Source organism: Mustela lutreola, chromosome X (assembly GCF_030435805.1).
Source record: "Mustela lutreola isolate mMusLut2 chromosome X, mMusLut2.pri, whole genome shotgun sequence".
In the NCBI taxonomy this organism is placed as follows: domain Eukaryota; kingdom Metazoa; phylum Chordata; class Mammalia; order Carnivora; family Mustelidae; genus Mustela; species Mustela lutreola.
In genome coordinates, this window is record NC_081308.1 from 76,209,810 (window position 1) to 76,229,370 (window position 19,561).

Here is a 19,561-nt window from a genome sequence, read left to right on the forward strand (position 1 = left end):
TTTAAGACCATTATCCTTGCTGGTTTTCTGTTCTTTTTGTGCTAAATTAACCTTGCTTCCTATAAACCCAATACAACATTGTACCCTCCAAAGACTCAGGGACCTCCTCTGAAGTTACACTGACCTATCAGAGTTCAGGACTGAAACCTAACCAAAGATAACAGCATTGTTCCCAGCCTCCCAACTATTAAATTATCCTCCAAAGCTCTCACACCCGAACAGATGATTTTCAAAAATGCATCCGTTTATTCAGAATGTTCATCATCATACAGATGTTAAAATAGTTACTATATAGAAGGGCTAAAGAAAGTTCATTTAATAAACTATAAATATAACATAAATTTATAATTAGGTTCATTAGAATTATTTTCTTGATAGAATTGACAGTGTCCATACAGTAGGAGAATATTAGAGTGGACTCTATGCTCCAGTACAAAAGAATTCTTGTGCTATAGTACTGAGCTTTTTTTTTAAAGATTTTATTTATTTATTTGAGAGATCACAAGTAGGCAGAGAGGCAGGCAGAGAGAGGGGGGGGAGAAGCAGGCTCCCTGCTGAGCAGAGAGCCCGATGTGGGACTTGATGCTAGGACCCTGGGATCATGACCTGAGCCGAAGGCAGAGGTTCAACTGACTGAGTCACCCAGGCGCCCAGTACTGAGCAATTTAAATGCATTTTTAAACCTATATTTAAAGAATATTTTAACTGAATTATAAATCTCTGGCTACTATCTCTTTATAAAACAAATGTTCCACACTTTAAAAAAATAAAATTATGAAAACTGGGTTTATGGTCCCAGATGCTATTTTCAATCAATTAAAAATTAGTATTATTCTAATGATAAGATGAAGATAATTAGTACTTACTTTTGATACCAAATCAATATTAAATTTCCTGCCTTCTCTAATAATTTGTGAGTAAGTAATCCTATTTTTCTTTGGTTGCAATGCAGTGTCTTCTTCTGTAGGCACATTTTCACTTGTTTCTTCTTCTGAACCTGACTTCACACAAGTTTTGTTGTCATAATACTTTTCCTTTTCCCCTGTTACTTCCACATCGTGTATTTCTAGGGCAGTCTCTAGATCACTGCTTGGAGTTTGTTCTCTGGGCACTTCACAGATCACACTGCATAATGACTCATCTTCTGAAGGCAGACAGGCAGAATGTGCAGCTTCTGTGGGGTTCCCAGATATCACAGAAGCATGATTTTTCTGCAGTGCACCAGCTTCTTCAACATCTTCATGTAAATCCTGGCTAATGAGAAATTATAATAACAATACACTTTTGATAATTGTACTGGCTACATTTTATACTATTTTAATGGCAATTTTTATTTCTTTACCTCATTTATTTTATCAAGTTCAGTATACATTTTGCCTTGTATGAACCACACAGTAAACATTCACCTGTTAAGGTTTCGATACAATATGAAACATAGTTAATATTTTAAAAATACACATAAAGACCTCAGAGTTTAGTAGGGTCTGTCACATGTACACTTTTGAAACTTTAATGCCATCAGGGGAATTGTATTTTAGAAACAAATCAAAAGTGGTTACGAGCACAGGTTTCAGAATAAACAGGACAATGCCCAAACCCTGTGATTAGGTAACTCTGTGAACTTATTTATCCTCTCTGATCTAAATTATCCATCTATAACACATGGATAATAGCATCTACCTCACAAGGTTGTTTTGAAGAATAATAGTTTAGTCTTCATGGCATCACATGCAAAGAACCTGTCACAGTACCTAGCATACAGTACATGTTCAACAGTGGTAGTTATCAAAGATTAATATTATTGATGGTGTGACAGAGCTACAAAAAGTCTGCCATAAAGTTTAAGTTGGCTTATCACAATGTGGTATCTAAGAGGATCTTTCTGTATTCTTTCCTGCTTTATTTGTTTTAGTATTAGTGTCTATTACTCTATTTCAAAGTTACTATTACAGTTAACATTCTTGGTCCGTATTGCTTTGACTGATATAACAGGCTCCTGTTCAATCTACCTGCATTACGCATTTCACTTTCATGTTATCCACCATAGAACCTACATTTCATTAAGTTGACCTACTGCCGGGGCACCTGAGTGGCTCAGTGGGTTAAGCCTCTGCCTTTGGCTCGGGTCATGATCTTGGGACCCTGAGATCAAGCCCTGCGTCAGGCTCTCTGCTCAGCAGGGAGGCTGCTTCCCTCCTCTCTCTCTGCCTACTTGTGATCTCTGACTGTCAAATAAATAAATAAAATCTTAAAAAAAAAAAAAAGCTGACCTACTGTGAAACAGTAAAAATGCCAGTAATAGGCCCTGGGAAGTAAACACCTGCTAACTGATTGCTCAAGAACTTATAGCTGCTCTTTCTTATATGATCTCTAAACCCTACCCCATAAAATCTTTCTGCCTCTAACCCATATCACTTCTTTATAAACTACTTTCTAGTCTTATCTCTCTTGTTTTCAGACATAGCATCTCTCTGAGTCTATCAACTCTAATCTCCATGTTTTGGACTGTATCATTTTGTCCCCTGGGTTATTCATCCCACTACCATAATATTGTAATTCTCCTACTTTCAAAAATAGGCATGTACTTTAACAATCCATTCTAAGAAAAAATTTTAAATATTTCCCCAAAAAACTTCCTTAAACCAACCATATGTATCATTCTATTACTCCATGTCCCAACAATACACACACATGCAATTTACCTTGCATTTATTTATCAGTTCCTTTTAATAGTCCTTTGGTTGTTTAGGATATACTTTATCTCTGAAGTAGACTTTAATTCCCTTGAGGGAAGATCAGAACATCTCTATTTATGTGTCCCTCACAGCACCTACTGCACTGCTCTACAGATATGCTATCAAATAAATTTGTGAAGAATAAATGGTTTCTACATGCCAACAGGGTGTGTGTGTGTGTGTGTGTGTGTAAACATGAAACAAACTGAATTTGTAAAAAACACAAGATACGAGGCCAGGAAAAAGCAATAAATCATAAATTCGAAAGTCTGAGTACACTTAAAAAATGTCTTATTGGGGAACCTGGGTGGCTCAATGGGTTAAGCCTCTGCCTTGGGCTCAGGTCATGATCTTAGGGTCCTGGGATGGAGCCCCACATCAGGCTCTCTGCTCAGCAGGGATCCTGCTTCCCCCTCGATCTCTGCCTAAATGTGATCTCTCTGTCAAATAAATAAAATCTTAAAAAAATTTAAAAATTTTGAAAAGTCTTATTACAATAAATACAATAAACACTACAATAAAAAACGTACGATGAAAGAGTAACCTAACATAAATGTCAAAAAATAAAATGCTGGAAGAAGAGCTAGGATGATGGAATAGAAGGATCCTAAGTTCTTCTTCTCCCTTGAAAACAACTAGATAACTACCAAATCATCCCGAATACCCAAGAAATCAACCTGAAGACTGACAAAACAAATTCCACAACCAAAGGGATAGAAGAGGCCACATGGAGGAAGGTAGGAAGTACAGGGACATGCTTTGGGGGAGAAACAGATCTCTGATGTTGTGGAGGGGAGGGAGCCCTGGTCTGGGAGAATGATAAGGGAGAGAGAAGCATACAGGGGAACACACAGGGAGAATACTTCTCCAAAGCCACTGGCTGGGAAAACAAGAGGGGGAGATTTTTGTGAGTTTTTACAACCAGCAGGGATTGAAGACTAGAGTTTTAGAAATCCACAGCATGGCTGGGATAGAGTCTGGAAGGCACACTGCACTGCTCCTGGGGAGAAGACATGAAAACAACCTGGGGACAGACAGCCATCTAAAGAAGCCCTGGGACACCCAGGGGAGATCATTCCCTCTTCTCAAAATGAGTTCCTGGGAACAAGCACTGAGATCCCTCTCCAGAGACAGTGGAGCTGCCTGATTTCACTTCCCTCCCCCTCCCCTCAGCATAAAAAAAGAACCAACTGTTATAAACACCAGAGCACCTACAGTGGCTGCCTTACCTGCTTATATCAGGTCCAACACCCCTGCACTCTACCCCCACTGACCTTCTTGGTCAAGTTGGCAGGACCCTGCCCCAGAAGACCAGCAGAAACCCCTGCTCAAACAACATCTCCTGATCAGAGAGTTATGCAAAGATTCAGGCCTAGTGGAAGTAGTATTGGGTCTCATTTAACAAACAGACCAGAGTACACCTAGTTAAACTCACCACACTGCCCAAGGATAAAACACTGCCCAATGAAGGCAAGGACAGACTCTGCAGATAACTGGCCTGAAGGACAGAGCACCCAAAACAAGCAGCAGAATGCATGCAGCATGCATCAGAGACACGCCCTGAAGCATCAGGCCCTGGGCGCTATATGACATCTTCTTCATAAAGCCATTACACTCAAAAGCACGCAACAGAACAAGCTTTTCCAACAAACAAATAAATCAGAAACCTAGGGAAAATGCCAAGATGGAGGAATTCATCCCAAATGAAATAAGATAAGGTCACAACCAGAGATCTAAGTGAAACAGATATAAGTAATATGTCTGAATGGAGAACTGAAAGCAACAATCATAAGGATAATGACTGGGCTTGAGACAAGAGTGGAAGACTTCAGGATGGCCCTTACCACAGAGATAATAGAGTTAAAAAAAAAAAAAAAAACAGAAATGTAAACTGCAATAAGCAAGATTTTAAACAGATTGGATACAATGAACACAAGGATAAAAGAAGCAGAGGAACAGGTAAGTGATATAGAAGGTAAAATAATAGACAAATGTGAAGCTGAACAAAAGAAAGAAGAATTATGGATCAGGAGAATATATTTAGGGAACTCAGTGACTCCATCAAACGAAGTAACATTCGTACTATACAAGTCTGAGAACAAGAAGAGAGAGAAGAGGGGGGCAGAAAATTTATCTGAGGAAATAACAGCTGAAAGATTCCCTAATCTGGGGAAGGAAAAAGACATTCAAATCCTGAGGCACAGACATCTCCCATCAAAATCCACAAAAGCAGACCAACACCAAGATTAATTATAATTAAATTTGCAAAATATAGCTATAAAGAAAAAAAATCCTAAATGCAGCAAGACAAAAGAAGTCCTGAACTTACAAAGGAAGACCCATAAGACCATCTGCAGATATCTCCACAGAAATTTAGTAAGTAAGAAGACAGTGGCATGATATACTCAAAGTTCTGAATGGGAAAAATCAGCAGCTAAGAATACTCTACCAACCAAGGCTATCATACAGAACAAAAGGAGAGATGAAGAGCTTCCCAGAGAAACAAAAACTAAAGGAGTTTGTGACCACTAAACCAGCCCTGGAAGAAATACTAAAGGGAACTATTTGAGTCGAAAGAAAAGAACAAAAGTGACAAAGAGAAGAAAGGAACAGAGAAAATCTCCGGACACGACAAAACAAGTAATAAAACGGCAATAAACATATAGCTATCAACAGTTCTGAATACAAATGGAATACATGCTCTAATCACAAGACAGAGGACAGCAAAATGTATAACAAAACAAGACCCATTTAAATGCTGCCTACAAGAGACTCATTTTAGACCTAATGACACTTGCACACTGAACATGAGGGGATGGATAAACATTTATCATGCAAATAGACATCAAAATGAAGCCAGAGTAGATTATAATAAGAGATGAAGAAGGGTATTATATCATAATAAAGCAGACTATCCAATAGGGAGATCTAACAATTGTAAATATTTATATCCTCAACATGGGGAGCACCCAAATGTATAAAAGAATTAATTAAAAAACATAAAGAAACTCATTGATAATAAGACAGTAATACTACAGGACTTTAACACCCCAATTATATCAATGGACAGATCATCTAGGCAGAAAATCAACAAGGAAACAATAGTTTTGAAAGCAATACTGGACCAAATGGACTTAACAGACATATTCAAAACACTTCATCCTAAAGCAACAGAATATACATTCTTTTCGAGTGCACATGTGACATTCTCAAGAACAGACCACATACTAGGTCACAACTCAGACCTCAACAACCACAAAAATATGTGATCATACCATGCATCTTTTCAGACCACAATGCTATGAAACTTGAAGTCAAAAACAAGAAAAAATTTGGAAAAACCACAAATACATGTAGGTAAAACAACATGCTACTAAAAAATGAATGGACCTGAGGTGCCTGGTTTTAGCTCAGATCATGATCTCAGGGTCGTGAGACTGAGCCCCGTTTTGGCTCTGTGCTGAGTCTGCTTGAGATTCTCTCTCCATCTCCCTTTTCATTCTCTCCTTCTCTCTCTTTAAAATCAATAAATAATTCTAAAAAAAAAAAGAGGATTAATGGGTCAACCAGGAAATTAAAGAATTAAAAAAAAATAGATGGAAACAAATTAAAATGAAAACATGACAGTCCAAGAAAGAAAAATCTCAAATAAACAACCTAAACTTACACCTAAAGGAGCTAGACAAAGAAATACAAATGAAGCCTAAAGCCAGCAGAGGAAAGAAAATAATAAAGATCAGAGCAGAAATAAATGATAAACTAAATAAACAAACAAACAAAAAACAGTAGAACCCATCAATGAAACTAGGAGTTGATTCCTTGAATTGTTAAGTGGTAAACCCCTAGCTGGACTTATGAAAGAGAAAGGAGAAACTGGACCCAAATAAATAAAATCAGAAATGAGAGAGAAGAAATAACAACCAACACCACAGAAATACAATTATCAGATATTATGAAATTATCAGAAAGTATTATGAGAAGTTATATGTCAACAAATTGGACAACTTGGAAGCAATGGATAAAGTCCAAGAAACACATAAGCTACCAAAACTGAAGCAGAAAGAAACAGAAACAGATGCAGAAGCACAAAGAAGCTGAATCAGTAATCAAAAATGTCCTGACAAACAAAAGTCCAGGGCCAGACGGTTTCCCAGGGGGAATTCTACCAAACATTTAAAGAAGAGTTAAGGCTCTCTGCTCAGCAGGGAGCCTGCTTCCTCCTCTCTCTCTGCCTGCCTCTCCACCTACTTGTGATCTCTATCTGTCAAATAAATAAAATTAAAAAAAAATTTAAAAAAAAAAGGGTGGGGGCACCTGGGTGGCTCAGTGGGTTAAGCCTCTGCCTTCGGCTCAGGTCATGATCTCAGGGTTCTGGGATGGAGCCCTGCATCGGGCTCTCTGCTCAGCAGGGAGCCTGCTTCCTCCTCTCTCTCTGCCTGCCTCTCTACCTACTTGTGATCTCTGTCTGTCAAATAAATAAATAAAATTACAAAAAAAATTTAAAGAAAATAATTAAAAAATTAAAAAAAAAGAAGAGTTAAAAACTTTTCTTCTGAAAGTATTCTAAAAAAACAGAAGAGGAAGGAAAACTTCCAAATTCATTCTATGAGGCCAGCATTACGTTAATTCCAACACCGAACAAAGACTCCATTAAAAAAGGCAACTACAGGGTCACCTGGGTGGCTCAGGGGGTTAAGCCTCTGCCTTCGGCTCAGGTCATGATCTCAGGGTCCTGGGATCGAGCCCCACATCGGGCTCTCTGTTCAGCAGAGAGCATGCTTCTCCCTTTCTTTCTGCCTACAGATCTCTCTGTCAAATAAGTAAATAATAAAATCTTTAAAAAAAAAAGGCAACTACAGGCTGATATCCCTGATGAACATGGATATAAAAAAATCTCAATAGGATACTAGCAAATTGATTCTGACAGTACATTAAAAGAATCATTCACCATGATCAAGCAGGATTTATTAATGGGCCACAAGAAGTTTCAATATTCGGAAATCAATCAATATGATACACCACAGTAATTTAAAAAAAAAGATAAGAACCATATGATCCTTTGAAAAGATGTAGAGAAAACATCTGACAGACAGAGTACAACATACATTCATTATTAAAAAAAAAAAAAAAACCTTCAGGTCACCTGAGTGGTTCAGTGGGTTAAGCCTCTGCCTTCAGCTCAGGTCATGATCTCAGGGTCCTGGGATCGAGTCCTGCATCGGGCTCTCTGCTCAGCAGGTAGCCTGTTTCCCCCTCTCTCTCTGCCTGCCTCTCTGCCTACTTGTGATCTCCCTCTCTCTGTCAAATTAAAAAAAAAAAAAAAAAAAAAAAAAACCTTCAACAAAGTAGGGTTAGAGGGAACATACCTCAACATAATAAAGGCCACATATGAAAAATCCACACCTAGTATCATTCTCAGTGGGGAAAAGCAAAGAGTTTTACCTCTATAGTCACAGACAAGATAGGGATTTCTACTCTTAACACAATTATTTCACATAGTACTGGAAGTCCTAGCCACAGGAATCAAATAATACAAAGAAATAAAAGGCATCCAAACTGGCAAGGAAGAAGTTAAACTTTCACTATTTGCAAATAACATGATACTCTATAAAGAAAACCCTAAAGACTGCACCAAAAAGCTGCAAGGACTGATACACAAATTCAGTAAAGTCACAGGATACAAAACCAACATACAGAAAGCTGGTGCACATCTATACAACAATAATGAAGTAGCAGAAAGAGAAATCAAGGAATTGATCCCCTCCTACAAATATTCCAAAAATCATAAGATACCTAGGAATAAACCTTTCCAAAGAAGTAAAAGATCTATACTCTGAAAACTAGAACACTTATGAAAGAAATTGAAGATGACACAAAGAAATGAAAAAACATTGCAAGCTCATGGATTGGAAGAACAAATATTGTTAAAATGTCTATACTGCCCAAAGCAATCTACACAGTTCATGAAATCTTTATCAAAGTTATAGCAGCATTTTTCACAGAACTAGAACAAAAAAATTCTAAAATTTGTATGGAACCACAAAATACTCCAAATAGCAAAATCCAATCTTCAAAAAGAAAAGCAAAGCTGGAGACATCACAATTCAAGACCTTAAGTTATATCATTACAAAGCTGTACTGATCAAGCATAATATTGGCACAAAACTAGATACACAGATCAACAGAATAGAGAGAAAACCCAGAAATGAACCCACCACTATCTGGTCAATTAATCTTCAGCAAAGGAGGAGAGAATATCCAATGGGGAAAAGACAGTCTCTTCAACAAATGGTGTTGGAAAAACCAGAGAGCAACATGCAAAAAATGAAATCGGACCACTTATTTATACTATATACAAAAATAAATTTAAAATGAATGAAATACCTAAAAGTGAGACAGGAAAACAATAAAATCCTAGAGGAGAACACAGGCAGCAACCTCTTTGACATTGGCTGTAGCAACTTCTTACTAGATACGTCTCCTGAGGCAAGGGAAATAACAGCAAAAATAAACTATCAGGACTTCATCAAAATAAAAAAGATTCTGCACAGTGAAGGAAATAACCAAAAAAACTAAAATGGAACCTACAAAATTGGAGAAGACATTCTCAAATGATGTATCTAATGAAGGGTTAGTACCTAAAATTTATAAAGAACTTTTCAAAATCCACACCCAAAAAACAAATAATCCAGTTAAAAAATGGGCAAAAGACATGAACAGACATTTTTTCTAAAAGACACACAGATGGTCACCAGACACATGAAAAGATGATTAACATCACTAATCATCAGGGAACTAAAAATCAAAACTACCTCATGCCTGTCAGAATGGATAAAATTAACAACACAGGAAACAAAAGGTCTTGGCGAGAATGTGGAGAAAGGGGAACCCTGTTACGCTGTTGAAAGGAATACAAACTAGTACAGCCACTCTGGACAACAGTATGGAGGTTCCTCAAAACATTAAAAATAGTACTGTACAACCAAGCAATTGCACCACAGGGTATTCACCCAAAGAATACAAGAATATTATCTTAAAGGGATGCATGCACCCTGATGTTTACAGAAGCATTATCAACATAACTAAATTATGGAAAGAGCCCCAATGTCCACTGACTGATAAATTGAAAAAGATTATGTGAGATATACATATAGTATATATATATACACATATATATAAAATCTAGGAATAGTAGTTAGCCATGAAAAAGAATGAAATCTTGCCATTTGCAACAAGATGTGTGGAGCTCATAGGTATTACACTAAGGGAAATAAGACAGTCAGAGAAAGACAAACACCACATGATTTCACTTATATGTGGAATTTAAGAAACAAAAGACATGAACATAGAGGGGGGAAGAAACAGAAGAAAACCAAGAAACAGACGCTCAACTATAGGTAACAAGCTGACGGTTACCATAGGGGAGGTGTGTGGGGTGGGGGGTGCAAGGGTGGGGGAGAGTTGGGGGGCAGTTAAATAGGTGATGGGGATTAAGGAGAGCCCATGGGATGAGCACCAGGTGTTGTATATAATTGCTGAATTACTGAATTCTACACTTGTAAGTAATGTGTATATTAACTAACTGGAGTCTAAATAAAAACTTGGAAAAAAATAAAGAATATTTACTGTTCCACTAAAAAAAGAAATAAAATGCCGAGATCTTTACCGTTATAATACAATAATTTTAATTAAATATAATAAAATAAAACGCAGTACCATTAATGATCTAATCCTACCTTTTAGATCTAGGAAAGTAAAGTGGGAAAAGTTCTAGATGCATTAATCAGCAGGTATTAGGCAAGCCACTTAATCTCTCAGATCCATTTATAAAATGGGAATCAGACCAGCTTCCTAACCTTTCATGAGGCTGTTGTATCATAAATGAGCTAACATATATGCAAAGTATTTTACAAACTCCAAAAGACTAATTAAACATGAGACAGTAATCAAATATAAAATACTGCTAAACTTTGCAAAGGTCAACAGACAATTCAAAATACACATATCCAGGGCTTTTAAAACCTGGGTTTTTGAAACCTCTTTGATCAGATTACGCTATGATACTATTGTCATTAGCAACATTAAAAATGAAGAGCAAGGGACGCCTGGGTGGCTCAGTTGGTTAAGCAGCTGCATTCGGCTCAGGTCATGATCCCAGCGTCCTGGGATCGAGTCCCACATCGGGCTCCTTGCTCGGCGGGGAGCCTGCTTCTCCCTCTGCCTCTGCCTGCCATTCTGTCTGCCTGTGCTTGCTCTCTCCCCTCCCTCTCTCTCTCTGATAAATAAATAAAAAAAATGAAGAGCAATAATATGACATGTGATTTGTATATTTTCCACAGCATTATTTACACTCTACATTTTTATTTTAAAAAGCAAATAAACCAAAGTGTGTTCTAAGAGGGATCTAAGGTGACAACTTTCAGTAGAAGTCCCACATCTACAAATTAAACTAAGGGATGACATGATAATCAACTGCATTTTAAAGATAAGACAAAATATGGCAATTTCTTCTTATTATAGACCTTGATAATGACACCATGGAAACTGAACACAGCAAATGATCTAGTTAATGGCTCTCTATTACCTTCTGAGAAAAGGGCCTTTCTACAATGAATGAAATGTATTAATGCTGAATAATCTGGAAAACACGACAAAATAATTAAAGGTATAAGTATAAGAAATTTTTTTGTAAACTTGTAAATTTGTCCTACAACTATAAATCAATAAGTCTTACTCTTCTCGATATCATTTTGTGAAATCCCTAGCACTATGGAAAACATATGCAATAAAAACACAAGATTGGGGCGCCTAGGTGGCTCAGTGGGTTAAGCCGCTGCCTTCGGCTCAGGTCATGATCTCAGGGTCCTGGGATCGAGTTACGCATCGGGCTCTCTGCTCAGCAGGGAGCCTGCTTCCTCCTCTCTCTCTGCCTACTTGTGACCTCTCTCTGTCAAATAAATAAATAAAATTAAAAAAAAAAAAGATTGTCCTTAGTTTCTGTTAAAAACAATGTTTTTGTACTTCAGCTAAGGTTAAATTTAATACCTAACTAGAATTTACAAGGACACCAGAAAACTCCCAAAACTCCACTTAACACACTAGTAAACAAAATTCTGTTCATCAAAAGGAACTCGCATTTCCTCAAATTTAAAACTTTATATTGTGATAAAAAAAATTATTAAAATAGATAATTCAACCTTTTGAAGAAAAATTAATAAATTAAGAACTCACATTTATAAATTTTAAAGTGTTTGAAAAATATAAAAACATTTGCTAGTTGTTAATGAATGTGGTCGGATTCTAAATTCTCAATGGAAACTATGAGTTCAACAATGCTATTATGATTTTAACATATAAAGGAGAAAAAATCCGCCTCATTAGTTCTTATAAAACTTTTCAGTATCAAAATAGATACCGATGAAATAGATACAAATTAGATACAAATGAAATCTAATGTCACTTATATTGCCAATTCAAATTTCAAAGGCCATTTACAGTCCAGTATAACAATGCTGAGATAATTTTACCAACCTGTAGCTGATGAATACTACTTTTTCTAATGCTTTTTATACTAACTTCCAAGATATATATATATATAAAATCTTAAAAACCTGGGGGTATAAATTCAGGTATTATCTAGTATTGATTATCAAGAAATTATATTACCAAAGTAATACCTCAAAGTGAATGCATATGATTTATGCCTTGTATCAGTCACAGTTTGAGATGAGTCAAATAAAAAATTGCCAACCAACCGGTTAATTTATTCAGCACAGGTTTTAACTTTTCATTTTTCAGCCATTTGTGTCTCTTTCACCACAGTATAGGTTGTTGCGAAAATGGTATTCATTTACTTAGTTGTATATGCTTTGTTCTAAGCCAATCATTTCTGATTTGCAGATATATGTTAAATTACACCAGCTGTTTATTCCTACAAATAAATGTTCCATAGTTACCCATCAGAGTTAGAAAAATCAGGCAATCAAAAAGTTATTGCTCCAGAAACTAGCAATATAAAAAAACACTGTATTTAATTTTTAATTGCTACAATAAAATATATTGGTAAATATTTTTTGCTACTCTAACCAACTTTAAATATTAACATATATTATGGAATATAGCTGAAATACTAACCTTCTGTTACATTTTTCCAGGAACAAAATTTCATAAGATGATATACAGCAAGTACTGCTAGTTGTCTACACAGCAACCATTAGTGTCTTCCTCCCTGGCACAAGAGATGCAATTCCAGAGCTAGGTAAAGGATCATGGCTGATTAAAGCCAACTATAGCAATTCACAACCCTTTGATGCTGACTGATTTAGGAGTGAGCTGGCTATCCAGTTTTGGCCAATGAGACAAGGAAGAATGTGCTGGAGGCTCCTGATGAAGACTCTTTAACATAACAGTAATAAAACAAAAAAAGAGGGATACATATGGGGCGCCTGGGTCAGGTAAGTGTCTGCCTTCAGCTAAGGTCATAAACTCAGGATCCCAGGATCAAGTCCCACATGGAGCTCACTGCTCAATGGGGAGTTTGCTTCACCCTCTCTCTGTTTTCTCTCTCATATGTACGCTCACACGCTCTCAAGTAAATAAATTAAATACTTTTTTTAAAAAAGTGATACATATGTTAGGAAAACTCTCCTCCTTCCTATCATGTTTAGAGGTCTTGCTGCATGAAAATCTGTTCAGAATTCTGGAAACCACTTTTTAACTTGAGACAGCAAGCTAAGAGAAGTGCAGAGCAGCCACCCCAAAGCTCTGATGTGATTAAGATGCTCAATTAATGGGAAAAAATACAAAAACAACAACAAAACGAGCAACAGAATGGCAGCAAATATGTATCTGTCAATAATTACTTTGGATGTAAATAAACTAAATGCTCCTATCAAGACAGAAGGTGACACAGTAGATAAAAAAAAAAAAAAAGACCTATCTATATGCTACCTACGAAAGACCTGTTTACCTGCACATTAAAAGAGAGAGGATGGAGAAATGTTTATCATGCAACTGAATATCAAAAGACAGACAGGAGAGCAGCACTTACATTGGGACAAGACAAAATTTACAACAGACTGTAACAAGAGACAAAGGTTACTATATAATTAAAAAGGAGACAATCTGACAGGAGGATGCAAGAATTTTAAACGTTTATGCACCCAACAAGGGAGCACCCAAACAGATAAAAGAGTTAATAACAAACATAAAGAAACTAACTGATAATAACACAATAATAGAAGGGGACTTAAAACACCCCACTTACATCGATGGGATTCATCATCTAAACAAATCAACAAGTAAACAACGGTTTTGAATGACATGCTAGACCAGAGGGATTTAACATATATATTCACAATATTTCATTCTAAAACAGAATACACATTCTTTTCCAGCCAACATGGAACATTCTCCATAACAGATCACATATGAGACCATAACACAAGTCTTAAATTCAAAAACACTGAAGTCCTATCATGCACCTTTTCTGATCACAACACTATGAAACTAGAAATTAAGCATAAGAGAAAAATCTGGAAAGACCACAAATACATGGAGGTCAAACAACATGGTCCTAAACAATGAAAGGGTCAACTAGAAAGTCAAAGAAGAAATAAAAAAAATACATGGAAACAAGGGTGCCTAGGTGGCTCAGTCCATTGGGCATCTACCTTTGGCTTGGGTCATGATCCCAGGATCTCGGGATAGATCCCTGTGCCAGGACCCCTGCTCAGCGGGGAGCCTGTTTCTCCCTCTACCTCTGCCTTTCTACCCATGCTTGGGCTCATTCCCCCACGCTGCCTCTAATAAATAAATAAAATCTTTTAAAAAGTACACATGGAAACAAATGAAAATGAAGACAAAATAGTCCAAAATCTTTTGGTTTCAGCAAAAGCAATTCTAAGAGGAAACTATATAGCAATACAGGTCTACCTCAAGAAGCAAGAAAAGTCTCAAATGAACACCCAAGCTTACAACTAAAGGAGCTAGGAAAAAAAAAAAAAAAGAACCACAATGAAACTGAAAGCCAGCATAAGGAAGAAAATAATAAAGATTAGAGCAACAATAAATGATGAGAACTAAAAAAGACAATACAACGGATGAATGAAACCAGAAGGAGGTTCACTGAAAAAAAACTGATACAAATGATAAACTTCTAGCCAGACTTAGAAGAAAAGAGAAAGGACCCAAATAAAAATCATAAATTAGAGAGGAGAAATAAAGAACATCACAGAAATACAAACAACTATAAGAGAATATTCTAAAACATTATATACAAACAAATTGAAAAACCTAGAAATGGATAAATTCTCACGAATATAACCTACCAAAACCAAAGCAGGAAGAAATAAAAATTTGACCAGATTACCAGAAATAAAAATCATTTAGTAATCAAAAACACTCCCAATATACAAAAGTTTAAGGCCAATATACAAAAGTTTAAGGCCAAGGCTTCACAGGTGAATTCTACTAAACATTTAAAGAAAAGTTAATACCTTTTCTTAGGAAAGTACTCTAAAAAAACAGAAGAGGAAAGAAAACTTCCAAATTCATTCTATGAGAACAGCATCACCCTAACACCAAAACCAGATAAAGATACCAAAAAAAAAAGAGAACTTAAGGACAATATCTCTGATGAACACAGACACAAAAATCCTCAATAACATACTAGCCAACCAAATCCAGCAATACATTAAAAAAAAAACGGGGCACCTGGGTGGCTCAGTGGGTTAAGCCGCTGCCTTCGGCTCAGGTCATGATCTCAGTGTCCTGGGATCGAGTTCTGCATCGGGCTCTCTGCTCAGCAGGGAGCCTGCTTCCTCCTCTCTCTGCCTGCCTCTCTGCCTACTTATGACCTCTCTCTGTCAAATAAATAAATAAAATCTTTAAAAAAATTTAAAAATAAATAAAAATTTAAAAAAAATAATAAAAACGTTCACAACAATCAAGTGGGATTTATTCCTGAGATGTAAGGGTGGTACAATTCACAAACCAATCAACGTGATACATCATCACATTAATAACAGGAAGAATAAAAAACATATAATCATTTCAAGTGATGATGAAAAAATATTTGACAAACTACAACATCCATTCATGATGAAAACCCTAAACAAACTGGTCCAGAGGGAACATACCTCAACAGAATAAAGGCCTTATTTTTTTAATTTTTTTAAAGACTTTTTATTTATTTCACAGAGAGAGAGAGAGATCACAAGTAGGCAGAGAGGCAGGCAGAAAGAAAGGGGTGAGCAGGCTTCATGCTGAGCAGAGATCGATGTGGGGCTCGATCCCAGGACCCTGGGATCATGACCTGAGCTGAAGGCAGAGGCTTTACCTCACTGAGCTACCCAGGTGCCCCTGGAATAAAGGCCTTATTATGAAAACCCCTCAACTAAGATCATACCCAATGGTAAGAAATTCAGAGGTTTTCCTGTAAGATCCAGAACAAGGATATCCACTCTCACCACTTTTATTCAACATAGTACTGGAAGCCCTAGCCACAGCAGAAAATAAAAAGAAATAAAAGGCACTAAACTTGGTAAGAAAGAAGTGAAACTTTCACCATTTGCAGATGACATAATAGTATACAAATAAAACACTAAAGATTCAACCAAAATACCACTAGAACCGATAAATGAATTGAATAAACTTGCAGGATACAAAATCAATGTTGAGAAGCCTACTGCATTCCTTTACCGTAATAATGAAGCAAAATAATAACAATTATAATAAAACAGCAGAAAGTGAAATTAAGAAAACAATTCCATTTACAACTGTACCAAAAACAATAAAATCTGTAGGAATAAACTTAATAAAGTAAAAGACCTATACTCTGAAAACTATAAAACACTGAGGAGAGGAATTCAATATGACACAAAGAAATGGAGATATTCTATGCTCATGGGATGAAAAAACAAATATTGTTAAAAATTCTGTATTACAAAAAAATTCTGTTATTATCCTAATCAATCTACAGATTTAATGCAATCCCTGTCTAAAGAGCAACAGCATTTTTCAGAGAACTAGAACAAACAATGCTAAAATTCGTATGGAGCCACAAAAAAAAGCCCAAATAGCCAAAGCAATTTTGGAAAAAGAAAAAAGCAGAAGTATCACAATCTCAGACTTCAAGTTATGTTACAATGCTAGAGTATTTAAAAACAGTATGGTACTGGCACAATAATAGATCAAAAGAACAGAATAAAAAGCCCAGAAACAAACCAACAATTACATGACTGATTAATCTTTGACAAAGAAGGAATGAATATCCAATGGTAAAAAGACCATCTCTTGAACAAATGGTGCTGGGAAAACCTGATAGCAACATGCAAAAGAATGAAACTGGACCACTTTTTTCACCATACATGAAAATAAATTCAAAATGTAATAAAGACCTAAATGTGAGTTTTGAAACCATAAAAATCTAGAAGAAAGCACAGAAAGTAATTTCTGATATTGGCCACAGCAATATTTTTCTAGATATGTTTCTTGAGGCATGGGAAACAAAAGCAAAAATAAACTAATGGGACTAGAGCAAAATAAAAAGCTTCTGCACAGTGAAGGAAAGGATCAATGAGACTAAAAGACAACCTGCAGAATGAGAGAAGATATTTGGAAATGACATATCCAATAAACAGTATCCAAAATAAACAAAGAACTTATAAAACTCAACACCCCCCCCAAAATAATCCAATTAAAAATGGGTAGAAGACATGAAGAGACATTTCTCCAAAGAAGACAGACAGAAGAAATGATGCTCATCATCAGTCATCATCAGGGAAATACAAATCAAAACTACGATATACCACTTTACACCTCTGAGAATGTCTAAAATCAAAAACACAAAAAACAAGTGTTGGTGAGGATGTGCAGAAAAAGGAACACTCTTGCACTGTTTATGGAAATGCAACTCGTGCAGCCCTTATGGATATCAGTATGGAGACTGCTCAAAACATTAAAAATAGAATTACAAACCAAGAAAGACCCTACTGGGTATTTACCCAAAACTACAAAAACACTAATTCAAACGGACAAATGCACCCCTATGTTTATATGTGCATTATTTGCAATAGCCAAATTATGGAAGTAGCCCAAGTGTCTGTTGGCTGATGAACGGATAAACAAGATGTGGTATAGATATACAATGGAATATTATTTGGCCATAAAAAAGAAAGAAATCTTGCCATTTGCGACAACATGGATGGAAATAGTAAAATGCTAGGCAAAATAAGTCAGTCAGAGAAAGACAAATACCACATGATTTCACTCATATGTGGAATTTAAGAAACAAAATAAATGAGCAAGTGAAAAGAAAAAAGAGAGAGAAAGACAAACCAATGAAGAGAGTCTTAACTACAGAGAAAAAACTGATGGATACCAGTGATCAGACTGTGGATTTGATGGGCACAAGCTAAGAGAGTAGTGTACAAAAACAAGATAATTAGAAATGAGAGACCCTACATGATTGGCCCTCATTAGGGTATAATTACAAAGTCATCAGAAAGTGATAACAACTTTCTTTCTGGGAAAAAAGAATGCTCATTAAGTGAGGCTAAAGATAAGGAGAAAACACCATTAACTTGTGGTATGTGGCTACAGACAGAAAACACACGATTCTCAATAGGAAACAAACTCTTAAAAAAGAAAATGAGGAATACATAAAACTGTTCCTCTTTGTTTAAGACATGACTGTCTATGTAAAAATACTAAGGAAATCTATAAAAAAAAATCCCAAGTACTAAAAAGTGAGTTCAGCAAGATGCCAGGATACAACTCAATGCATAAAAACCAACTGCCTATTTTGATACCTAAAATGAATATATGAAAGTCAACATTAAAAAGAATGTTACCTATAATTGCCCCAAAGACAAACAACTATTTAGGTATACAATTAACAAAAGATGCACAGGATTGGGATGCTGTAAATCACACAAATCTGTAGAAAGAAATCGAAGTCAATCTACATAAATGGAGAGACATACCCTTGTCAATGAACTGGAAGACTCAAAATAATAAAGGTATCAATTCCCCCCAAGTTGAGTTACAGTATTAATCCAATTTCTATCAAAATTCCAGCAACATTTCTAAACATAGAAAAGCTTATTAAAACATTATATGAAACAGCACAAACTCTAGAAAAGCTAAAACAATCTTGACAAAAAAGAATTAATTCGGAGGAATTATTCTACCTGACTTTAAGTCCTAATATATAGCTTCAGGAATCCAGACAGTGTGGTATTGGTTTGGGAAAGACATACGCATTAATGGAACAGAATATAAAATCCACAAATAGACCCATCCAAGTACAGCCAACTGATTTTTGACAAATATGCAAAATTAATTCAGTGGAGTAAGAACAGCCTTTATAACAAACTGTGCCAAAGCAATAGGATAACCTTAAGTTAAAAAAAATAACACTGACCTAAACCTCACACCATGTACAAAAATTAAAGATCATGGGCTTAAACATAAAACTGTAAATTTTTTTAAAAAAATAGGAGAAAATATTCTGGATCTATACCAAAGAAAAAAGTGATAAATTTGGACCTCATCAAAATTTAAAACATTTCACCTGCAAAACATTCTGCTTAAAGAGGATGCCAGACAAGCTACATACTTAACGGAAATATTTGCAAACTATTTACCTAACAAAAGACACATATATAAAACATATAAAGAACTCTCAAAAATCCACAGGAAAAAGCCAATCCAATTAAAAAATGAGCAAGATTCTTCTCCTACCCACTTAAGCCCCCATGTTGCATCACCACTTCCTCAATGAAACAAGATGGGATTGGGAGGGAGACAAACCATAAGTGACT

At 35.9% G+C, this 19,561-nt stretch overlaps 1 protein-coding gene across 2 annotated transcripts in view; it reads right to left on the reverse strand.

Moving 5' to 3' along the window:
• The window catches only part of CHM (CHM Rab escort protein), a 229,309-nt gene that overhangs the window by 150,072 nt on the left and 59,676 nt on the right, over positions 1–19,561 (reverse strand). For both annotated transcript variants that reach the window (XM_059157117.1, XM_059157118.1), the window contains one exon: positions 867–1,254. In XM_059157117.1, the coding sequence (XP_059013100.1) occupies positions 867–1,254 (388 nt within the window). The remainder of the gene's footprint in view (positions 1–866; positions 1,255–19,561) is intronic.